Source organism: Balaenoptera borealis, assembly GCF_965194805.1.
Source record: "Balaenoptera borealis genome assembly, chromosome: 19".
NCBI classification, from domain to species: domain Eukaryota; kingdom Metazoa; phylum Chordata; class Mammalia; order Artiodactyla; family Balaenopteridae; genus Balaenoptera; species Balaenoptera borealis.
The window spans coordinates 60931453-60954510 of NC_138878.1; the positions used below are offsets into that span (position 1 = coordinate 60931453).

Sequence of the window (23058 nt, forward strand, 5' to 3'; positions counted from 1 at the left end):
AGGCAGAAGGGTGGTTAGGCTAAATGGCGTCTATTTTCTTTCTGGCTACAAAATTATAAGCACCTAGAAGGCTGCTGGTCCCAGATGGTCCTGGGATAGTTCTGAACAGCAACGGGACCCCCAGACCAGACCCAGGCGTAGGCCAGAGAGAATGGCTGGACCAGATTCTACAGGGGGTGGGGTCTGGCCCCCCGCAGGCCCGTCGTGGGGTGATCAACCTCACTCACCAAGCATGGCGCTGACGAGCCTGTCGGGACGGGCCTGAGCAGACGTGGGACAGAGGGTGTTGAAATACAGCCCAGAGCCTTCCCGGATGGGGCTGAGCATCGGGGGCGGCGTGTAGGGAGGGCACCAGGACAGTCCCTTCAGGAGGCGGTCCACCAGGAGCATGGGCGAGCGCAGCCAGCTCTGGCGGCATCCCCCTGGGCCCGGCTCCCCGGACGTGGAGGGCGGAGGAGGGACGAGCGGTGCCTTGGGCCGGGTCAGCTTCCTCCGCTTCCTGTGTTGGCTGCTCTCCTTGCTGTCTCTCTCTTCCCCGTCCTTCCCCTGTCCCTGGAGAAGAAGAGATTTCAGAACCATGGGGGTCACCTGAGGCCACCGGCCCCACAGCTCAGTCCTCAAGATGGCATGAGAGTGGGAAAGGGTACTGACCAGCCAGACGCACACCCAGCATGGCTGTGCCCAGAGTCCTCCGCGCGGGAAGCCGAGCAGGGCCACCACGCCTGAGCCAGACTCCAGACCCTAAGCCGGGCGACACTTGACACTGGAGCCTTCTCAGGCACCCACACCCCCCAAGGAGAGGCCCTCACTCAGACCATTTTGGAAACTCATGTCCGTTGTTAAAATGACTGGCACTTAAAGTGTGGGGGCCAGATGGATGCAACAGCATGGCAAAAGGAAAAACTGTTCCCCTCAAAGTGACAGCAGCTCCTGCGAGACAAACAGTGGGCTCCGTGCACCCCGTCCCCGAGTCCGGCACGAACTTCTCCAGGTGGGGTCTTCCAGCACAGGCTGAAGAGACGATGGCTTGGACTTGCTACACTCTCCCTTACCTCCATGCAATCTCCCCTCCTCTCTGCCCGTCTCACGCCTCCTCCTCCTCCAGATCTCAGCTCCGATACCCCCTCCTCAGGCAGGGTCTCTGGTGCCCCCTCGGGGCTCCCACAGCTCCCTCTCCCAGCCCGGCCCATTCTGGGTCGTCAGTGTCCGGGGATGGGTCTATCTACTCCGCTGGGCTGGGAGCCCCAGGGGACAGGGGCAGGCCTGCTGTGGTCGCTGCAGTGTCCCCAGCCCTGCCCAGCACAGGGCCAGACACAAAGGAAGTTCACTGGAGGTTGAACGGATGAATGAACACGCAAACCAAGCTCTTCTGGAGCCAGGATTTGGGGGCTTTTCTCACAGCTCCCACTGGCAGGGGGAAAGCAGCTGGAAGGAAGTGTACCTACTTCCTTCAGCACCCACCTTGCTCCTCGGGGGATGGTTCGCTGGAGCCACAGGCACCGACACAGGGACCACCAAAGGGGCTGCGGTCATGTTGTCCAAGGGCTTCCTGGCTCCCGGGGGACTCTGCCCGTCCCCCTCCGGCCTCAGCACCTGTCTTGGTGGCTTGCAAAACTCCATGCCAAACACCTACACCCAGAGAAGAGCCAGCCCTTTAAGAGACACAGTAGGTAGGGAGCAAGGGGCCCCTCCAGAGCAGCACAGCCCTGACTCCCGGCCCCCAGCCAGGCTCCCCGCAGGAGGACGGCTCCATCCTGAGATGAATGGCAGCTTCGCGCCCCTTCACCTGTGGCTCCTGCTTCCCTCGAGGTGACGGCCACTGGTCGCTGTGAAAACACATGTGGCTGCTCAGCCCTTTCTCTGTATAAAACATCTGGCTGCAATTCTTGCAGACGTAAGTGCTCCTTGGCTCTGCCCAGTCTGTGGGACCACCACTGTGCTGGTGACTGTGGGGAAGAAAGGGAGAATGGGACTCCGTCCCCAAACACTGATCCCCTGACAGCTCTGGACGAACCCTAAGAAATGGAGACGATGCCCCCGATTCTCCGTGGCCTGGTGCTCGCCCCTTCAGGAGTGAAGCATCCAGAGCTCGCTCACCCAGGGCCAGCACATCAAAGCCACCAGAGGATTCCCGAGGGGCTTCTGAACTTACCAGCCACCTGCCATGTTCTCCTCCTTCATCGGGTGGGGGAGCCGGTAGATACTTCCACCCTGAAGATGAAAATACATCTGAGCCAACATATCAGAAATGAGATGCAAGAGTGAAAACTATAAGACTTGGAAGAAAACACAGGTGTAATTCTTGGTGACCCTGGAGTAGGCAGTGGTTTCTTGGATGACTCCAAAACCAAACAAAAGACAGAACGTATTGGACTTCATCAAAACTTACAACTTCTGTGCTTCAAAGGACATCATCAAGAAGTGAAAAGACAGAATAAGAGAAAAGAGTTGCAAATCATGTATCTGATAAGGGACTACGTATCTTTATGTATCTATAATACATAATGAACTCTCACAGCTCAATAATAAAAACACAACCCAATTTAAAAATGGGCAAAGACTCTGAAAAGACACTTATCCAAAGAGGATATACAAATGGCCAATAAACACATTAAAAGATGCTCAAGAGTATTAGCCATCGGGGAAATGCAAATTAAACCATAATAAGATTATCATTTCCCACCCACTAAGGTGGCCGTAATGAAAAGAAACCACTGGACGATAAGTGTTGGCGAGGGTGCAGAGCAACTGGAGGCCTCGTGCACTCTGGGTAGGAATATAAAGCAGCACAGCTTTTGGAAAAGTCTGGCACTTCCTCAAATAGAATTACCCTATAGCCCAGCAATTCCCCTCCTAGGTATTTCCCAAGAGAAATGAAAACATATGTCTAAACAATAATCTGTACACAAATGTTCATAGCAGCGTTATCACAATGGCCAAGAAGTGAAAACAACCCAAATATCTATCAACTGATGAATGGATAAATAAAATATGGTGTATCCATACAATGGACAGATTACTCAGCAATAAAAAGGAATGAAGTTCTGATCCATGCTACGACACAGATGAACTTTGAGAACATCATGTTAAGTGAAAGAAGCAAAAGACACAAAAGGCCATGTAGCGTATGATTCCAATCACATGAAGTGTCCAGAAAAGGCAAATCCACGGAGACAGAAGGTAGATTCATGGTTGCCAGGGGCTAGGAGGGATGGAGAGATTGCGGGTGACAACCAAGGGTGTGGGGTTCCTTTCTGTGGTGATGAAAGTGTTTTGGCAAAGAATGGCGATGGGTGCATGACCTTGTAAACATACTAAAAACCACTGGATGGTACACTTCAAAACGGTGAATTAGATGGTACGTGAATATTAAAGCTGTTAAAAAAAAAAAGAGGAGGAGGCAGCTGTGGTGTGACAGGAAGGACGCTGGCCCTCAGAGCATCACGAAGACACGGGGCCGAGCTCTCTGCGCCCAGGACCTCGTGGGCACGACGTGGGAGGACCCAAGCTGCTCCACAAGGGCGGACCGGCACCAGGCTGCAGCAGGGGCCAAGTCGGACTTGTGGACCTGTGATTCACAACCAGAAAAGACAGCATTTCACATACGAATATCAAAGGCAAAGGAGCTCTGCCTTTACATTCTCTGAAGAAGTGAAGGAGGCAAATCCAAAAGGAAGCGAAAGGCAGAAAGAAAGCAAATAGAAAAAGTTTAGTGAAGAAACATGACACAAAGTGTCTCTGACAACTCTAAAGCCCTGTTTTGTTTTGTGTGTGTGTGTTGCGAGGCAGAGGGTGTTGGGAGGAACCGTCACTTCTCTGGACCTTCATTCCCCCCTCTGTAAACAAGCTGCATCTGAGGATTTGCTGAGGTTAAATACGGTGCCTGGACAAGTTAGAAACACGGAAACAGGTAAGGACAAGACTCTGCCTCCCGCATGGTCAGGTCCCGTGAGAGGGCCCTGGTACCTGGATCCTGTTGAATATCGTCAGCTTGGACTTGGAGTCCCAGGGGGGATCCGCTGGAGGCCCGGCCGACGACGAGAAGGAGGCCATGGCTACCTGGCTTGGAGAAGCCACACAGCGCATATCCATTTTCACCTTCTCCTTCCGGAAGCCTGAAAAGCGCTGGGCCCTGGAGTTGCCAGAGAAGAGCCTGTAGCCTCCGCCCCGGGAGCAGGCCGGGCCCTTTTCACCTTTTGTGGCCCCAGAAGCCGTGCCATTCTCAGCCTGGGCCTGCTTCCCTGGGAGGTGGGCTCTGGATGGCTCCTCCCCTCCTAACTGGGTCTGACGCAGGCCCCCAGGGGAGAAGATGTCCCCCAGGTCCAAGGTCCCTTTCGAGGATCTCAACTGCTTGGGCAGAGAGGAGATGTCTGGGTTCCTGGGAGGGTCCAGGGACGACGCTGTGAGGGCAGGTGGAGTGGCAGCCACTTTTGCTCTTCCCTTTGTGTCCTGGCTCACGCTGCTGGGGGAGGCCTCTGTGGGGAAAGCGGGTGTGGATTTTCTCCTGCGGGCTAGGGATCCCTCTGGCTCAGGGTTCACAGGGCCAGCATGGAGAGAGTCAACAGTGGGCGCCATAGGCGGGGGCTGCTGCGGCCACAGCCCCTGCAGTGACTTCAGGGCAACTTGCTTGCTGTCGGGCGTGGGAAGCTGGGAGGAGGCGGCGGCCACCTGGGTGTGGGAGAAGATCCGCTGGGACTTGGTGATCATCTGGAACACCTGCATCTGCTCGTGGCTCACCAGAGACTCCTGAGACTTCAGGAACAGCTGCCGCAAGAGCGGCGTGGCATCCGACGGGAGGCCGCTGGACTTCGGGCCGTCCTGGGGGCCAGGCTCACCAGGGTTCTGCCACGAGAAGGAGTCGCAGTCAAACTTGCTCTTCTTGGAAGCCCAGGAGTCATCTTCCCCGCTGGTACTGGCATAGCTGGGGTCACTCGAGTCCTCCCCCGGTGCCTTCAGGAGCATGGGAGGGAAGGGCGGCGTGTCCTCCAGACCGGTGCCCTGGCTGGGTGAGGGCTCCCCCGCAGGGGGGTCGCTGCTGAGCCCGGGGCCAGGCTCGGAGCCCTCCCGGGACGGCACCGCAGAGGGCTTGTGGACGACAAACATACTGTTTCCTTTGCTCTTAGGGCAGCCCGACAGGTTCCGGAGCCACTGGAAACTGTGGCTTGATGGCTGCGAACTGGCGGGGACAGTCTGGCCACGGAACAGAGGCAGGCAGGGGGGCAGGGGAGCGCCCTCGGGCCAGCCCTCCAGGGATGACGGGGGCTGGAGCAGCGGCGGCTCCGGCTCGGCTGGGTCGGGGCCGCTGTCCTCCGCTGCCCGCGAGTGGACGGCTGTGGACACGTCAGTGGCAGGCTCCTTCTGTGGGGGCTGGGGCTCCTCGGGAACCTCAGTGCCCAGGGCTCCTGGGGCCACCGGGGTGCTGGCTGGGCCGCAGGAGGACCCCGATGCGGGCAGGCAGGAGCAGGCCGTGTTCCTCCCTTCGCGGCTGTCTGAAGGCCCTCCTGGGGCTGGCCCGGGAGAAGGGACCTTCTGGTGCACGATGCTGCTCACGATACAGCGCAGGAGGTCTCGGCTGGGCAAGAGGGAGCTGGGGGACGGGGCTTCCGGGGGCGCCAGGGGCCACAGGCTCGCAGGCGCGGGCTGGCTGGCCACCTCGTGCGTGTGGGGTGAGCTCCCGCAGGCCTCCTCCTCCGGCGGGGCCTCCTTGAGGATGCACAGGCCGTGCTGGACCTCGTAGTGCCGGCGCAGGGAGCGGTAGTCGCAGTAGCTCTTGCTGCAGCCCTGCTCGATGCACACAAACGGCTTGGTCTTCTGGTGGGTGAGCATGTGCCCGGTCCTGGAATCACATGAGGAGGAGGTTAGCGGGTGTCTCGGCGTGGGTCACGCACTGCAGGACCTCAGGCGTGTCCCCAGGGGGCAGCAGCATCGCAACTCAGAAACTGTGCTCAGACCCTATGAGGAAAGACCCCTGCTACGGTCAAAGCCGTCTGGAAGGGGGAGCTCTTTCCCTCACCCTTAAGCAAACCCCTAATCTGAGATTAAAAAAAATCAGTGGGAGCCAAGTCAGAGTTCCCCAAAGTGGGTTCCTAAGGAACACCAGTCTCCGGAGTTGCTCCCTGAGGACTTTGGCTCAGCTGGCAAATAAGTTTTGAAAAAACAGTTTACTTCTTGGAGGTTCATAGTAGCAAACTGAAAAGCCACAGAATAGATAAAGAAATATCTGTTTAACTTTCCATGTCTCTCAAACTTGTTTGCCCACAAAACCATTTTTTTAAATAGCCCCTTTTAGCATCCCCGAGAACCAGAGTTCTGAGAATGCACTTGAGAAAATGCTAACTTGGGGATGATCCTTCCTTGAACAAAGGAGTCTTCACCTTCCCATAGGATTCCTCTAGACAGCTACCTGGGAGCCCCACAGCAAAAAAAAAAAAAAGCCAGATTTGCCTATAATTTCTGCAAATATAAAAGAATGCAAGTATGTATTATATTTACATCATTCTTATATCTACATTAATATATTACAAATATAAACAAATGGGTAAATCACCCTCTGGGTTCCCAACAATCCTACTCTGGATGGTTCTAATCAATGTGGCCCAATAAATAATAAAACCCTTTTCCAAATGTGGACCCTTGGCCTCCATCTGAGGGAAGCAGCAGAGAGGGGGTCCGGAGACCCACTTTCCAGCCCTAACTGTTACCAGCTTGTGACAGGAGTAAATCATTTCCCATCCTTCACGGGGAGAGGGGAGAGGATAAAATGAAAGCGGGATTCATCGAAGCCCTCAGTAAAGGCTGGGCGAGCTGTAAAAATGCAAGGGATCGTCCTCGCCCACTTACAAGTCTCTCGGTTTGAAAGTCTGTCTCTCCTCCCTCAGCAGCAAGAAAAGCTTATCATTTCTAAGACATGAAGAACAAACGGAATTCTGCTCCTCACTCTTATACTGAGCTTGCTTTTTTTTTGTTTTTGTTTTTGTTTTTTTGTTTTTTTTGCTTTTTAAAGTCAAGTTAAAAAAAATGAATTAAAGAAAGGGGGAATTAAAAAAGGAAAAAAAAAGAGTGAACACTCCATTGCCATGTTCTAGAAACAGGCATTTCAGAACCCCTCACGCCCTGGTGTTATCCCAACACATATTCATCATGAAGTGCATATCTGTTTTGCTCAGACACCTACCAGGGACTCTGAAAATTTCTCTACAGAGTTAGCCCAACTCCCTCCATGACAAAATTGCCTCCGGAGTGTGTTTTTAAAGCACAAGGGTCCTGTCTGCAAATCGCAGCGGCGCTCTCCTCACCGGAGTGAATTTGGAGGCTGGGGAGGGCGGCCTGTCCTGGGCAGTGTAAGCCCTGCCCCCCAAAACACTGGCCATGGGAGGAGCACAGGTCGCACACACCTGGGACACCCGGCGGTGGGGGGCGGTGCAGGTGGATGGGAGGGGATGCAAAAGAACCAGGAACACGCCCAGCCCCCAGCAGCCCCCTGAACAGACGTCCTGACCAGACTCCTACATACAGGTGGTCCTGGCGCTTAAAGGCCTTGCTGCAGGTTTTGCACACGTGTCTCCTCTCCTGGCTGTGCGTCAGGTAGTGCTTGCTGAGAGAACTGGCGCTGCTGAACACCTTCCCACACAGGCTGCAGTCCAGGAGTGGGTTCTGAGGGGAGTTGTGCTGCCGCTTCCCTTTCCTTGTGCTCCTGGACGTGGCCCTGCCTCCTTCGTCAGCCTCTTTGGGCACCTTGAGCACGCCTAGCCCCAGGTCTAGACAGAGGGAGAAAGCACAGGTTATGACATCCGGGGACATCGGAGCCCGGGCGGAAGCACTCTAGCACCCTCGGACCACAGTGGACTCAGGGAGTTGGCCAAGAACCCTTACCCCAACTTCAGCAGCTTCACTCGCAGAGAAGGCCAGGTTTAGCACCAGGTGAAGGGGAGAAGGGACCCTGGTCAGGCCACCCCTCCAGGGCAGCACCCAATCTTGAGGCCTCACTTGGGGGGTAAGGGAGGGGACAGCAACAGTCTGAGCGCTTCCAGGACAGAGTGACACGACGGGCGGGGCTTCATGACCGTAACATCAACAGCACACTTGCAAGTGCAAGCCAGAAATGCACAATGCAAAATCTTAAAAAGTTTAAGTCCTTTCTCCCAGCCAATTCCACTCTGGGTTTTTTAATTAAGGAAATTAACGTAGATCTGTACAAATTAACGGAGATCTTGCAGTTAACTGCAAGCGAGTTAACTGCAGCATTGTTTTTCCTGGTGAAATGTGAGAAACCACCTAATAACTGACACGAGGGCAGGTGGGTGACTGCATTCTGGTCTCAATGGTCTATGGCGCAGGCATTTAAGATAAAACTGCAGGAAAATATCTGATGACGTGAAAGGATGTTCATGCTGTACCACTAAGTGCTGTGCCACTAACAAGCAGACTGCTGAAAAACAGAATGATCTAGTCTTTAAAAGGGAAAAATAAATTTGAATAGAAAACAAACAGAATGGGATTGATTGGTAGGATCATGGATCAACTTAATTTTCCTCTTCCTGTATATCTGAATTTTCCATGTTTCTGTACTCCTTGGGTAAATGATAAAAGGTATTTCCATGAATCACGTCATCAGAGGAACAGGTGAAGGGGCTGGGAATGTCCATGTGGGAGAGGGAGATGTCTTCAAGTAGCTGAAGGGCCAGGATGTGGAGGAGGGAGCAGATTGCTTCTGTCTTGCTACAAGGGGCAGAGCTAGATTTGATGAATAAAAGGTAAAGGGAGAGACTTCCCTGGTGGCGCAGTGATTAAGAATCCGCCTGCCAATGCAAGGGACACGGGTTTGAGCCCTGGTCCAGGAAGATCCCAACGTGTCGTGGAGCAACTAAGCCCGTGAGCCACAACTACTGAGCCCGCGTGCCGCAACTACTGAAGCCCACGTGCCCAGAGCCCGTGCTCCGCAACAAGAGAAGCCACCGCAATGAGAAGCCCGTGCACCGCAACGAAGAGTAGCCCCCGCTCGCCACAAATAGAGAAAGCCCGCGTGCAGCAACGAAGACCCAACGCAGCCTAAATAAACAGAAGTTTTTCTCTAAAAATAAATAAATAAAATGCTCATTAAAGCAACTGTTAAACTAGAAAACAAAATGTGGTTTCAAAAAAATTGGCAGGGACACTGAAAAACAGGCACACTGAGTCACTGGCCCGGGAAGCCACTTGCTCTTCCCAGAAAGCGTGTGCACGAGCTCTACAACTGTGTGTGTTCTCCGACCAGCAAGCCTACAGGGAGGAATATGTGCGAAGAACTCATCCACGAGAAAACTCAATGTCAAAGTTATTCACAGATCCACTGTAACAGTCTATCAGGCAAGAATAGGGTCTGACAATACAATGGGATAACCATTACAGTGACAATCGAATAGTCTACCTTCATATAAGAAAGCAGACACACTAAGTTTTAGAAACGTCAAATGAATTAGACACTTAATACATCTCTGCAAAACCACGTGTATCCTAGTGGCTTCACCTATGTTTTTTAAAAATCCACGTGTGGGAACCATGGTGGGGATTTTTCTTGTTATTACTTTTATTTTCTAAGTTTTCTATATAAATATGTATTACTTTTCTAATTGAAACATATAAGCATATCCATTTGTATGAATCTGAATTTAAGTTAGAGAAGTGTAAAGAGTTAAAATTTAACGTTCAGTGGATTTTTTTAAATAAGGTAACCAAAAAAAAAAAAAATCCTCAAGTTTAAAACAAATTAGGAAAAACTGAACTAGATTAATGTTTTGTAACATTCGCTGGGGGGCACAGACCCATATGAAAATCTGGTGAAAATCAGTTTCTCTGCCCAGCAAAACGCACACGTACTCACCGTAGCAGCATTTCTAGGTAATTTCTGTGGTCCAGGTTGAGAACCTTAATTACTGTAGCCAGGCCTGGCCCAGCACCTGCAATACCAAGGATGTCCTTGGTTTCTAGGATTTCACATTTAGCCATGGTTCCAACATGGGGACAAGGCTAATGGCTTGTCTACATCGTGTGGAGGGCGGGCCTCAGTAGTTTTTCATTCTAGCGAGTATGCAGGACATTTCTTGAGCGGCTGATCCCAATTAACATTGACATTTGTTCTGCAGGGCTGTTCCGGATGTGGCCTTCCATGCGTGTGGTATGATTATAAATATCAAAGAGCTCTTAGTCAACTCGCCTAAGCAACTTACCCAAGAACCCATGAAGTGGGTTAAAAACAAAAATCAAATTTATCCTATGGCGGAAGTCTGAAGGTAAACCAAAAGGTGATTTAACCAAGGTCTCTGACTATTCCATTAGTTCTCCCTTTGCTCCTCCGCTGCGGAAGAGAAAGACTTAGAACTGCATCAATGGGCTGTCGGAAGGTATTCTAACAGTATTGGTAAAAATCACTACCATCTGTCCAGTGCTTCACAGCCTGCAAAGTGCTCTTACTTTCATTTCTTCTTTTGCTTCTTACTGCTGTCACTCTGGGGGGGAAGCAGAGTGGGTATTACTGTCCCCCACTTTACAGATGGAGACAATGAGGCTTAGGAAGGTTAGACAACCAAGGAGCAGGTGGACAGGATACTGGGTCATTCTGGACACGCGGAAGGAGCCTCTGAGCTGTGGTGATGGATGGGAAAGTGTCCCATCAACTCAAAGGTCTGCCCACACCACACACAAGATTAGGATACCCCCAAACATCCAAGTTTCTCAACGTTATTCCCCAGGATCAGTGTTCAGTTTCCTTGACTAGGAAGTTGGGAACAATTTCCAAGTAGGAAGAAAGTGACTGTTCCCTATTCGCCCGTGGAAGAGAAAAATGTTCTTAACCGTTCCGGGTACACTCAACCCCTCACCAGCCACAGGAGCGCCGAAACAGCCCGCCAGGCGGGGGACCCGGCTGGACAGCCTCACCTCGTAAGGAAGTCTGGGATTCTGGATCTGCGCGCTCCTCCAGCAGCTTCACGGAGTCGCCGTCCTTCCCTGAATACAGGGACAGGGCATCCAAGTTGTCCTCCAGCATCTCGCTGGGCGCGTCGGGCATCCGGAGGCTGGGGTCCAGGTCCAAGCGGCTCAGGCCGTCGTACAGCAGGTCTCGTGAGCCGGGCCCCAGATCCCGGTTGAGGGTGTCGCTGCACTTGAGCGCCTGGCTCTCGGGAAACGAAGGGAGGTGCATCTCGGATGGAAGGGTGCCCTTGTCCCCCAGGCTGCACTGGTCCATGGCTCTCCACTACCAGGTCTCGGCCAAGAGCTACTCTCTAGACAAGCAAGGCTGTGTAAGGAGTCAGGGAGGAGAGAGCTCTTGGTGGTGTCTAATTCCTGAGAATGAACGAGGAGGAATCACAATTATGAGATGGCAACACGCATGGTGGATAGAGCGTGGACTTGGAATTCAAACAGACCTGTATGGGGGTTTGTTCTCGGCCACTTAACAGCCACATGACCTTGGGCAAGTCACTTAAGCTCCATGAACCCTAGTTTCCTCATCTGTAAATTGAGCATAAGAGTACCTCCATCATAAGATTGTTGTAAGGAAAAAGCAACCTAAATGTCCATCAACAGAGGAATGGATAAAGAAGATGTGGTACATATATACAATGGAATATTACTCAGCAATAAAAAAGAACAAAATAATGCCATTTGTAGCAACATGGATGGACCTAGAGATTGTCAAAATGAGTGAAGTAAGTCAGACACAGAAAGACAAATATCATATGATATCACTTATATATGGAATCTAAAAAAAAGGGGGGGTACAAATGAACTTATTTATAAAATGGAAGTAGAGTCATGGATATAGAAAACAAATTTATGGTTACCAGGGGATGGTGGGGGGGGGAGGGATAAATTGAGATTGGGATTGACATACACACTGCTATATATAAAATAGATAACTAATAAGAACCTACTGTATAGCACAGGGAACTCTCCTATATGGGAAAAGAACCTCAAAAAAGAGTTGATATATGTATATGTATAACTGATTCACTTTGCTGTACACCTGAAACTAACACAACATTGTAAATCAACTATACTCCAATAAAAATTTTTTAAAAAAAAGAAGAAAAAAAAAGATTGTTGTAAGGAATAAATGAAAGGATTTTGGCAACATGGTGGACTAAACTGACCTCTTTCTCCAACTCTAAACACATAGAGATATGAGAAAAGACCATTTTTAATACAGAGTCAAGCTCAAGAGACAGGTAAGACCCCAAGTGCCAGCAACAATGAGGAAGCTCAAAGCCACAGGTGCGAGCACAAGTTGGCCCAAGGGGAAAGTCAGACTCCAATACAGGGCCTGGAACTGTCATCCAATATGGCGGCCACCAGTCACATGTGGTGATGACACACTTGAAATGTGGCCCCGAACTGAGACCTGCTGTGAGTGTCAAATACACTGGATTTGGAAGACTTAGTATCAAAAATAGTTCATTTTCATACTGATTACATGTTGCAATGATAATATTTTGGATCTACTGGCTTAAATGTAATATGTTATTAAAATTAATTTCATCTACCTCTTTATTTTTTAATGTGGCTATTTGCAAATTTTAAATTATATACATGGGTCATATTATATTTCTCTTAAAGAGCACTGCCCTGGAGGCTGGGACCTGAGGTTGTAACAGACACATGGAAAAGGAAACAGGGACTTGAGTTCACAGGAAAGGGAGACCTGGGACCCTGGAAGAACCAAGCCATCCACAGGAAAACTAAATAAATGAAAGAAAAACACTGCACACAAGCCTTGAAAAGCATCATAAGAACTAGTTAAAAATAGGATGAGAGACAACAAAACCTAGCAGAGAAAAGAAGAGGACACAAGGAGCAAGGACATTTTTTAAAAGAAACAAATGAGGGCTTCGCTGGTGGTGCAGTGGTTGAGAGTCTGCCTGACAGTGTGGGGGACATGGGTTCGAGCCCCGGTCTGGGGGGATCCCACGTGCCGCGGAGCGGCTGAGCCCGTGAGCCACGATTGCTGAGCCTGTGCTTCTGAAGCCTGTGCTCCGCAACAAGAGAGGCCATGATGGTGAGAGGCCTGCGCACCGCGATGAGGAGTGGCCCCTGCTTGCCACAACTAGAGAAAGCCCTCGCACAGAAACGAAGACCCAACACGGCCATAAAAAAACAAACAAACAAAAAACAAAAAGAAAATTGTATTTAAAAAAAAAAAAAAGAAACAAATGAAACTTCTAGAAATGAAAGACTTTTAAATTAAAAACTCACTGGGAGGATTAAACAGCAGATTAAACAGTGCTGAAGAGACAAATAATGAACGGGCAGAGCAATCTGAAGATAATTCCCCCCCCAGAATTCAGTGCACAGAGAGAAACAAATGGAAAATACAAATGAAGAAGCAAATGCAAAAGTCCAACATATGCCTAAAAGGGGTCCTGAAAGGGAAGAGGAGAGGATGGAGGAGACATGGTATCTTAGAGAGAATGGTGGAGGGATTTCCAGAACTGCGGAAACACAGGACTCCAGACTTAAAGATATGATTCTTGAAGGTATATGGTTACTCATGACCAAGCACTGCAAGGCCAGAGCAGGACAAACAAAAATGAATTCACTCCTCGACACACAAGCAGAACTGCAGAACCCTAAAGACCAAGAGAAAACCCTAAAAACTACCAGGAAGACGAGGCAGATCATTTACAACTTCTCAACAGACACGAGGCTAAAAGACAAGGACTACCCCCACCTGCAGACTGAGGAAAGGCAGGAGTCAGCGCAGAACTCAACGCACAGGAAAACCAGCATTCAAGAGTCTACACAGACTTTCCCAGACAAGGCATAAGACTGTACCTTGTAGACTTTGGCTCAAAGACTACAACAGGTTTTGAATCATTTCGTAAAAAAAAAAAAAAGAAAGACGAAGATTAACTTCATACTTAAAGTATTCACACTAAAAGAATCTAAGCGTAACCGCAAGAGAAAAGGAATAAACTATGTAACATGTAAACTAGTAGAATTTATCCTAAAAAGAAAAAGAGAGAGAGAAAAGATTCAAAATATTAAAATCAGAAATTAAAGAAGGGACATCGCTCATGATCTTACAAAATTAAAAGGATTGTAAAGGAATACTATAAACAACTGCATGCCAACAAATTAGGCAACTCAGAGAACAACGGACAGATTTCTAGAAAGATATAAATTACCAAAACTGACTCAAGAGGAAACAGACTATCTGAAAAGACCTATAAGGGTAAAAAGATTGAATTAATAATTTAAAAACTTCCCACCCATGCCAGCATAGAAACAGTGAAAAAAAATCTACCTTGTCTGAACTGTGGAAAATAGTCAAGGTTTACAGCAACCAAGTAAACACTTATCAAGAGAAAGGTGGATGAACCCCCCCCCCCGCCCCGCTTCCCCACTCTCCAGCTCAGCAGTGATTCTGAAGACAGCACCCACCTTCTCTTGTGGGTTCCCGGTGTGGGAGGGAGCAGACAGGACCTTGTTCTCAGAGAACTGAGGCTGTCTGTCCTGACCTGTCAAATAGCTCCTGAAGGTCTAATGAAAAGGTGTTGCCTTTGTGAGTTGCCTTCTGAGTTGTGTGTAACTCAGAACTTGCTCAGAGCAGAGAGTGGCCATGGGGAGGGCATTTGTCAAAAACATTCAAGGCAGTCAACCAGTCACTGCAGCCTGGGGCAAAGGATATTAATTGAGGCCGACAACGGACAGCACTGAAAGCCAGGGAGGAAAGCTGGAGAGTGAGATGCTTTGGGGAACAAGGGCTCTGAAAGGGTTCCACACTGGCAGTTTCTTACAAAGCTAAACATAAACAGGGCCTTACCATACCATCCAGCCATCGCACTTCTAGGTTTCCACCCCAATGAGCTGAAAACTTATGTCCACACAAATGTTTATAGCAGCTTTATTCATAACTGCCAAAAACTGGAAGCAACCAAGATGTCTCTCAACAGAAGAATGGATAAACAAACTGCGGTACATCATACAATGGGATATTATCCAGCAATAAGAAGCAAAGAGCTATTGGACTTCCCTGGTGGCGCAGTGGTTAGTAGTCCGCCTGCCAATGCAGGGGACACGGGTTCCATCCCTGGTCCGGGAAGATCTCACATGTCGCAGAGCAACTAAGCCCGTGCGCCACAACTACCGAGCCCGCATGCCACAACTACTGAAGCCCGCGTGCCTAGAGCCCACGCTCCGCAACAAGAGAAGCCACCGCAATGAGAAGCCTGCGCACTGCAACGAAGAGTAACCCCCGCTCGCCGCAACTAGAGAAAGCCCACGCACAGCAACGAAGACCCAACGTAAGCTGTAAGCTGCCTGCTGAATGCTGAAGGCCTGTCCCAACACTCACCCAGATCTCAACGGCAGAGACTGTGAGTTGTTTGATGTGGGGTTTGTTTGTTTTGCTTTGGACTTTTAAGGAAATCTCTGTCAAATGTCTCTTTGGACACTTAAGGAAATCTCGGTCAAATCTCAGAAGAGAGTCTTCACTGACCACGCATAACAAAAAATACAGTCTTTATAAAAATAGCCTAGAGAAGTCACTAAACGAACAAACAATTACAACCCACAGTGGACAACAGCAAAGCCTGGGGTGGAGGTGCGGGGGAGAATCTGATTCCCAGAGTCACCATATTATAATATTCAAAATGTCCAGTTTTTCAACAAAAAATTATGACGTATGCAAAGTATGGAGAGGGCCATCCATTTCATATAAATGGCATCAAACAATATGCAGCCTTTTCTGTCTGGCTGCTTTCACTAAGCATAGCATTTTCGAGTTTGAGCCCCCCCTTGGGGCACATATCATCACTTTATTCCCTTTTATGGATGAACACTATTCCACTGTGTGGAAAGAACACATTTTCTTCATCCATTCATCTGTTGATGAGTATTTGGGTTGTTTCCATTCGGGGCTATCACGCGTAATTCTGTCCATAGCTAGACATTTAATAAACGCTTGACGACCCACTGATAAATCGAGTGGATCCTAGAATAACTGGAGTTTGGGCTAGTTTCCTAGGCCATAGGTTTCGATTGTTTTTAAACCTTTCATGTTGCAATGTAATAGAATAGCTGCAAGCGCAACGTCTGAGTGTCACATTATGTGTCCACCCGTGTGTCTGTGTAAGTAGCCTACCGAGGGCGCTCAAATTAAAGTTCAGTGCACGTCTGAAATCCTGTACCAGAACTCCGGGACCCAAGTGAGTTTCAGAATTCAGAATCTGAGGGATTCAGAAAGGTAAATCAATGCATACGCCACACTGTAAGTAACCCCCAGTGGGTCCAGGGCAGCACCTGGTGACCAAATCATTCTTTCTGCCTCGAAACCCTGACAACTCAGAGTAAACAGAATAAATAAAGACAGTAGAGAGCAGTATGTGAGTTCAGGTGTGGCCACAAAGAGGTCTGAGCCACTTCAGCATGCTCAGAGCTTCTGGGGATTCTAAATTGCAGACACGGGAATGTGGACGACAGAAGTTTATATTTTAAGGCAAAGTGAATTTCTCTGCCAATTCCAAAGTTTCTTCTACAGTGCTGCTATAAAGTGCTCCCAGCACTCCAAGGGGAAAAGAACCCATCTCCTTCACCTCCCAACTATAAAAACAAGCAAATAATATAAAACATAAAGCATTATTTAAAAGTAACATAAAGCAACATCTTATAAAGTAAAACTGTAAGCATTTTCTCCTTGTCAGGTATCACACCAAGTGCTCTTCGTGCCTTAATTCACTCACCCCTTACAACGACCCCAAGGTCGGTTCTATCATTACTCCCACTTTGCAGAGAAGAAAAGGGACTCTGAGAGGGTAAGTCATTTGTCCACAGTCACACACCTAACAGGTAGTTGAACCAGATCTTAAACCCAGGTATTTTGACTTTAGAGTTTGTGTTCTCACCCGCTGCACAATACTGATTCCCTATAAATTAATCTGTAGACTGCACTGCACCAATTATACTAGAAAACACAAAAGGTGCCGATGGGGGCGGGGTGGGAGACAGGATTATGTCTCGGGATTTCCCCAATGCCGAATCGCCTTCCTTCCAGCATATTCCTACAGTCCAGAGAACAAACTGGTCCGGTTACAACCTCAGGCAGGCACGCCAAAAGTCCAAAGGCTGGGCTTTGATATTTACATCCTTTTCCAGATAGTAAAGCAACCCCCCGCTCAACCAATATTGAACTTGCTCTTGTTCTGTCAACAGAGAAATTCAATTTGACAAGTTTTAGCACCTTCTATGCACAGAGCTCCCCGCCAGTCCCTGTAGGGCAGGGTTTCTGGTCCCCTGGAGACATTCCCAAGCATCCAACTACTCTTTCCAAGAATTTTGTAATGTTGTGCTTTTGTTTTGAGAACAATCTAAAACAAGAAAATCTGTATATCTGGATTATTGGATTACCACTTTATAACCCAGTAATACTACCATTTGGTTTCAATGCCCGGGGTATGTTTATAATTGCACTAATGCCACTAACGCTGACTAGGACTGCTTTAATTGCTGCAGGCTAATGAGAAGAGGACAGAGGTGGATTTAGCTCATGATAATGCTTTTGGGCTCAACTAAAGCCAGCGGACATCATGGTACAAGTGGAGGTTTTGCTGCAGTTCAAACTGAAAAAAGGGACGGGAGATCTGAGATACCACAGGGCCTGCTAAACTCAAAAGGGCCCGGTGTGGCAGTCTGCAAAGTATTTGTTTCAAGGAAGCAGTTAAATTCCAGCAAAATAGCATCCCACTCATTAAATTAATGCTTGTAATTTGAGTTACATTAGTTTGGTTACTTTGTTTCTATTTGATTTGCAAATTGACTTTGGCTTTATGGTGGCACGAGAGCTGTAAGCTTTAGGAACTTGTGCCTCATTTTATCATCATTTAGGCCTTGTTTAATAGTTTAAAAAACAATTTAAGTCAACACTGGGGATCCAAAGCAATTTTAAATTTTTTCTTTTAAAAAAGGCCTATCATTCCACTACTGGTGGGGTAGGAGGAGAAACAGATTCTCCTGTGAAATGCTACAACCTCTTGGGAAAGTAACCCACCATACGATTCTAGACCGCAGCCATAAATCCACAATTAGGTAAATAATATTTACTGAGGCCTTGTTTGGAGGGAAGTGAGAGAACAATTTCAATATCTACCTGTTCTATAAAAATGTTTTACTCAGCCTGCAGTAAATTTCAATATTTTTCAATTAGTTATCAAGTTGAAAAATCTGTCAGAGTTTTTTTGGACAGAGTATCACTGTCCAAAAGAACTTTCTGCCCTGCTGGAAATGTTCTAAATCTGCATTGTCCAATGATAGCCACTCAGCACATGCAGCTAATGAGAAGCTAGAATTGCAGCTGGTGCAACTGACAGACTAAGTTCTTTATTTTATTTAGTTTTAATTAAGTTAGCTACAAGTGGCTTGTGGCTACCACCTGGGACACTGCATTGAAAATAAGGTTGTCCAACTTCTATTTAAAAACCTGGGGGAAAATATCTGATGCTCTGTCAACACTGAGTCCACAAACCAACAACTGGCTGGAGCTGAGAAGCCACAGCTGCCTTTAGACACAGCATGCACTCTCCAGTTTGCCACAGTCCTCACCACTCCCTAACCTCTCACACCTGCCCATCCCACTCATCTATATGCCCTGCCCAGCCCCTCGAGACATCTGAATTTATGACGCTGATTTGTGCTGTTTCCCTTGACCACCTTCTCTTTACTCGGCTTTAGCAAATGAAACGCTTCCAAATCAGACCGAAACGCCCCCTCTACTGCAGAGAATACTTCCAACATAACTAAGTCTGAGATTATTTCTCCCTCCTCTGAACTCTGATAAGCACTTGTCTGACAATCCACATAACACTCATCCTGAATGGCTTCAAAATTTAATTATCTTTCAGGTTCTTCTATTTTCCCCCAGACTGTAAGCTCTAGGATGACTTTGACTCTGCCTTATGTGTCTATACTTCTTATAGCATCTTGCTGGTCACAGAACTCTGATCAAAGAAGGCTCTCAGCATCCCTTTCCTTATAAGTGACAGGATTCCACTGGGCCACCTCTCTTCCTCTTTGAGAAGCCCTAACCTGTTGGTGTGTCAGCTTTGCCACCTCCCCCTCCCCACCAAGAGCCACCTTCTCTTCCTCTCTCTGCATCAGTGTTACCAGGGAGACAGTGATCATGTCTCAGTAACATCAGGTTGTTGGGAGCTGGGAGGTAGGAGAGACTTGCAGCTTTTACCCCGCCGACGCCAATTCTTTCCTTATTTTCCCACTCCAAACGTTGTAAACTACAGGCTTGTTTTGTTTAACCTACACAGTGTTTTTAAAAATTGGATCAAAAAAAAAAGAAAAGAAAAAAAAATGGGATCAGATTGCCTGAATACCCAAAAAATAAATAAAAATTGGATCAGTCACCAACATTTTTTTTAATGGGGAGATTACACCTAGAGGTATGAATTTCTGGCTTCTCTTGAAAATGATTAGATTTGATATTCCCAGATAGGTAATAATAGGATAGAGTGAGGGACAACGGCCATCTCTGGATGGGGCAATGGCCTCCAGGTCCCACAGTCCCCACTTACCTTCCGGCCTGGCCCCCATAATAACCACCATCATAATACTAAGAATAGCAGCAAACATTTACCAAAGCTTTATCATGTTCCAAGCATTACTGCAATCACTTATATATCACTTCATTTAATTCCCACAACATCCCTTTGAGGCATAAACTATATTATTAACCCTATTTTATGGATGAGGTGAATCAAGTCCACAGAAGTTAAGTAACTTGTCCCAAATCAAGGTTAGCATTCAACCCTGGGAAGTGTGACTTCAAAGCCCTCACCCTTAACCATTCACTGTGCAGTGATTCCACGCTTGACGCTGGGATTCCTGCCCTATACTCTGCACTTACATTCTTCAGTTGAACAACCAAGGAAAACTCCTCCTCTAGCCATGTAACCAATATATAATTTTAACCATAAGTTTAACTCATTTCCTCTGATCGCTCATTTAAAAAGCAGGTGTAAAGATTATGCTGGAAAACAGAATGACATAGAGGAATCAGAAGGCTATGATTGCACTTGCCAGAGAGACTTCTTACACAGAATTAACTAAACGAGGAAAAGAGACATCAAAGTTTCTCACTCCACAAGCTCTTCCTACCAGAAAATGCAGATAATCGTTAAAAATCTAGAATAGACATTTTCATAATGAGGACAATGAGAGGACCCCTGGGGTCCTCGAGAGTCTTTCAGGGAGTCTGTGAGGTCAAAACTATTTTCATAACAATATTTAGATGTTATCTGCCCTTCCTATTCAGTGAAACTTTCCAGGGGCTACAGGACTTATCTCAAAAGGCTGAATGCAGAAGCAGATATAAGACTCCAGATGACTCTAAAAATGTAAAACGGGGACTTCCCTGGTGGCACAGTGGTTAAGAATCCGCCTGCCAATGCAGGGAACACGGGTTCGAGCCCTGGTCTGGGAAGATCCCACATGCCGCAGAGCAACTAAACCCGTGCGCCACAACTACAGAAGCCCATGCGCCTAGAGCCCGTGCTCTGCAACAAGAGAAGCCACCACAATGAGAAGCCTGTTCACTGCAATGAAGAGTAGCCCCCGCTCGCCGTAACTACAGAAAGCCCGCGTGCAGCAACAAAGACCCAACGCAGCCCCCCCAAAAAAAGTAAAACGATGCCACTATTCTCGCTAAATTTATCTTCTGAAATATAGTTTTTTAATAAAAATGTCAATTGTTAATATATAATGGGTTTACTATTGCTATTTTTAAATGAATTAATTTAAAAAAATTTATGTTTAAACTTTTAATACAGCAAATATCAGCAGATAAAGTTCACATGCACAAAAATACCCTGAGGTCTTCAATAATTTTTAAGCGTAAAGAGGTCCTAAGATAAAAAAGTCTGAGAACTGCTGCTCTGAAGAGAAAAAGTCCAGCATGTACGCATGGGCCCAAATAGGTGTGTGTATGTGTCTAACCTAAACCCAAAATTCCAAACTGATGGCCAGGAACATGTTTTGCAAGGTCCCACACCTTGGTGTGGTCTTTAATAAGGGCTTTAAATACTTATATTTAAATACTTTTAATAATTTAAATAATTTGATTTAATAATTTAATATTTAATAATTTAAAATCAAATATTTAAATATTTAATTAAATATTTAAAAATTTAATAATTTAAATAAATATATTAAATACTTATATTTAAATAAAGGTCTTTAAATACTTATTAAATTGGTTGTCAACATTTAAAGATCAAAAAGCTTCACATAAAGACAGTGTTCTGGTTTCTTCTGGAAAAAAAAAAAAAGAAAGTAAAAGTTCTGGCAACACTGCCCTGACATTTCCACTTGGCCATTTCCACTGGCTGGCATCGCTTAGATGGGGAACACAATCTTAGGTTCGCCACAGTCTGGGCCTTTACCTGCCCATCCCCTGTAGGTATCTAAGTTGCTGAGCTAGAGAAAAAAAAAAAAGGGTTTCTTTGCAATAAATGATAAAACATACACCAATCTAATAAATGTCTGCATTCCTACAGAGCAGTCAACGTGTACAATAAATAACCCTTTTCCTCATCTGACCTCCCAAAGCAGCAACTTCTAATGGTTTCACCATTGGTACAGAGGCCCTTGGATTGACGGGAAACCCTTCTGAGAAAGAAAGGAATCCAGCTGACAAAGTGGATGTCCTCGGACAAGCGCAAAGGGAGGAAACTCACCAGGAGAAGTGCGAGTGAGTGAAAGAATCTCGAGGGAACAGGAGGGCCCAGTTTAGGTCCCGCAGGGAAGGGGGTTCAGGTGACATTAGATATTTCCTCCTGGAATGCTGGATAATAAATTCGGGACACTCATCCAACTTCTTTTGCCCTGAAAGCAGGTGGTGGAAAGGCAGGGGCAGTCAGAACTTGGGTCCCCAAAGAAGCAAGGGCACAGGTGTGAAATTGGGGGAGACTGGCAATTTTTGGAAGAAAGAAGAAAGCAATACAAAACTGGGGAGATCTAGGTAGGAAAAGGGATTTTGTTGTTAAAGGAATTATTTTTTTCTTTCTTTCCTTATTTTTCCTCCCTTGGGAAGGAACCTGGAGAGCTTTGCTGGGAGAAGCCTAATTGGCATGGAACTGGTGATGAAAAGGGGTTTTCGATGGAGAGTTGGGGAAGAGGGTTGGAAAAATAAATATTAGACGAGAGAGAAAACGGAAGGACTGAGTTGGTTTGTTATCAGTGGAAAGATTTTCCAAACAGGGGGACTCTTGGTGGGAAGAAAGAATTTTTGCTGGAAAGTGATCCTTAATGGAGAAGAAATCTGGGAAAGAAAAAATAATTTTTTTGCTAGAGGAAGCTCCTAAAAGGAGGGGGAGGGGCGTAATCAAGGAGTCGGGGAGGGCTTTTTGGTTTTGCTGGAAGATCCTAAAAGGAAACAAATCTGGGTCCCCTAAAGGGGGGGGGGGTTCTTCAGGAGGAAAGGAGATTTTAGCACCAGGGGCCTAGCAAGCGGAGGGCGAATGCAAGGCCGAGATGCAGAAAGTGCGGAGGTCGGGTAGGGCCCGCGGCGCGAGCTGGGGAGCTGCGAGGGGGCAGTTGGGGCCCGGGGAGAGCGGGGTAGGAAAGAAAAGTGGGCCAGGGGCCTCTGAGGAGAGTCTTCTCCAAGGGGGAAGGGGCTGTGGGGATGCAGAAGGTGCGTGCGTGACGCGGTGCGAGGGGCACCCGCCGCGCCTGCTGCGCCCCTCGAAAGGGAGATTGGGCCCCCCCTAAAGAAGAAATATAAACTAATTAGATTTTAAAAGGGGGGAGGGGTTGAAGAATGAGGAAGGGGCGGGAAAGGGCGGGATAGGGAGGAAGGGGAGGGGGGCAGGGGCATCAGCAACCGGGTTTTACCCGACCCCGGGGGCTCGCACGCCGGGCCTCGCGCCTTGCGGGCCTCCCAGCGGCCCCCGCCTCCCCGGCGCTGCCCGCCGGCCGGCCAGGCGCGCACGCGCAGCCGGGCCCGCTCCCGGGGCGCCCCGCTCACCCGCAGCGCGGGCGCGCGGGCGTGGCCACGGGTCGCTCGCACCGCCCAGAGAGTCCTCG

The 23058-nt window shown here is 48.0% G+C and overlaps 1 protein-coding gene across 2 annotated transcripts in view; it reads right to left on the bottom strand.

Moving 5' to 3' along the window:
• ZNF541 (zinc finger protein 541) overlaps positions 1-22664 on the bottom strand; it is a 40615-nt gene extending 17951 nt beyond the window's left edge. The window contains exons 1-8 of one of the 2 annotated variants that reach the window (XM_082368557.1): positions 21711-22664; positions 10915-11319; positions 7514-7757; positions 3967-5836; positions 2153-2211; positions 1787-1946; positions 1462-1629; positions 228-552 (exon numbers count right to left, since the gene is read on the bottom strand). In XM_082368557.1, coding sequence (XP_082224683.1) covers positions 228-552; positions 1462-1629; positions 1787-1946; positions 2153-2211; positions 3967-5836; positions 7514-7757; positions 10915-11221 — 3133 coding nt within the window. In that variant the 5' untranslated portion in view covers positions 11222-11319; positions 21711-22664. Of the gene's footprint in view, positions 1-227; positions 553-1461; positions 1630-1786; positions 1947-2152; positions 2212-3966; positions 5837-7513; positions 7758-10914; positions 12862-13191; positions 13305-21710 lie in introns of those variants that run through there. The other variant, XM_082368558.1, reaches the window with a different exon arrangement.
• Positions 22665-23058: the final 394 nt, after the last annotated feature.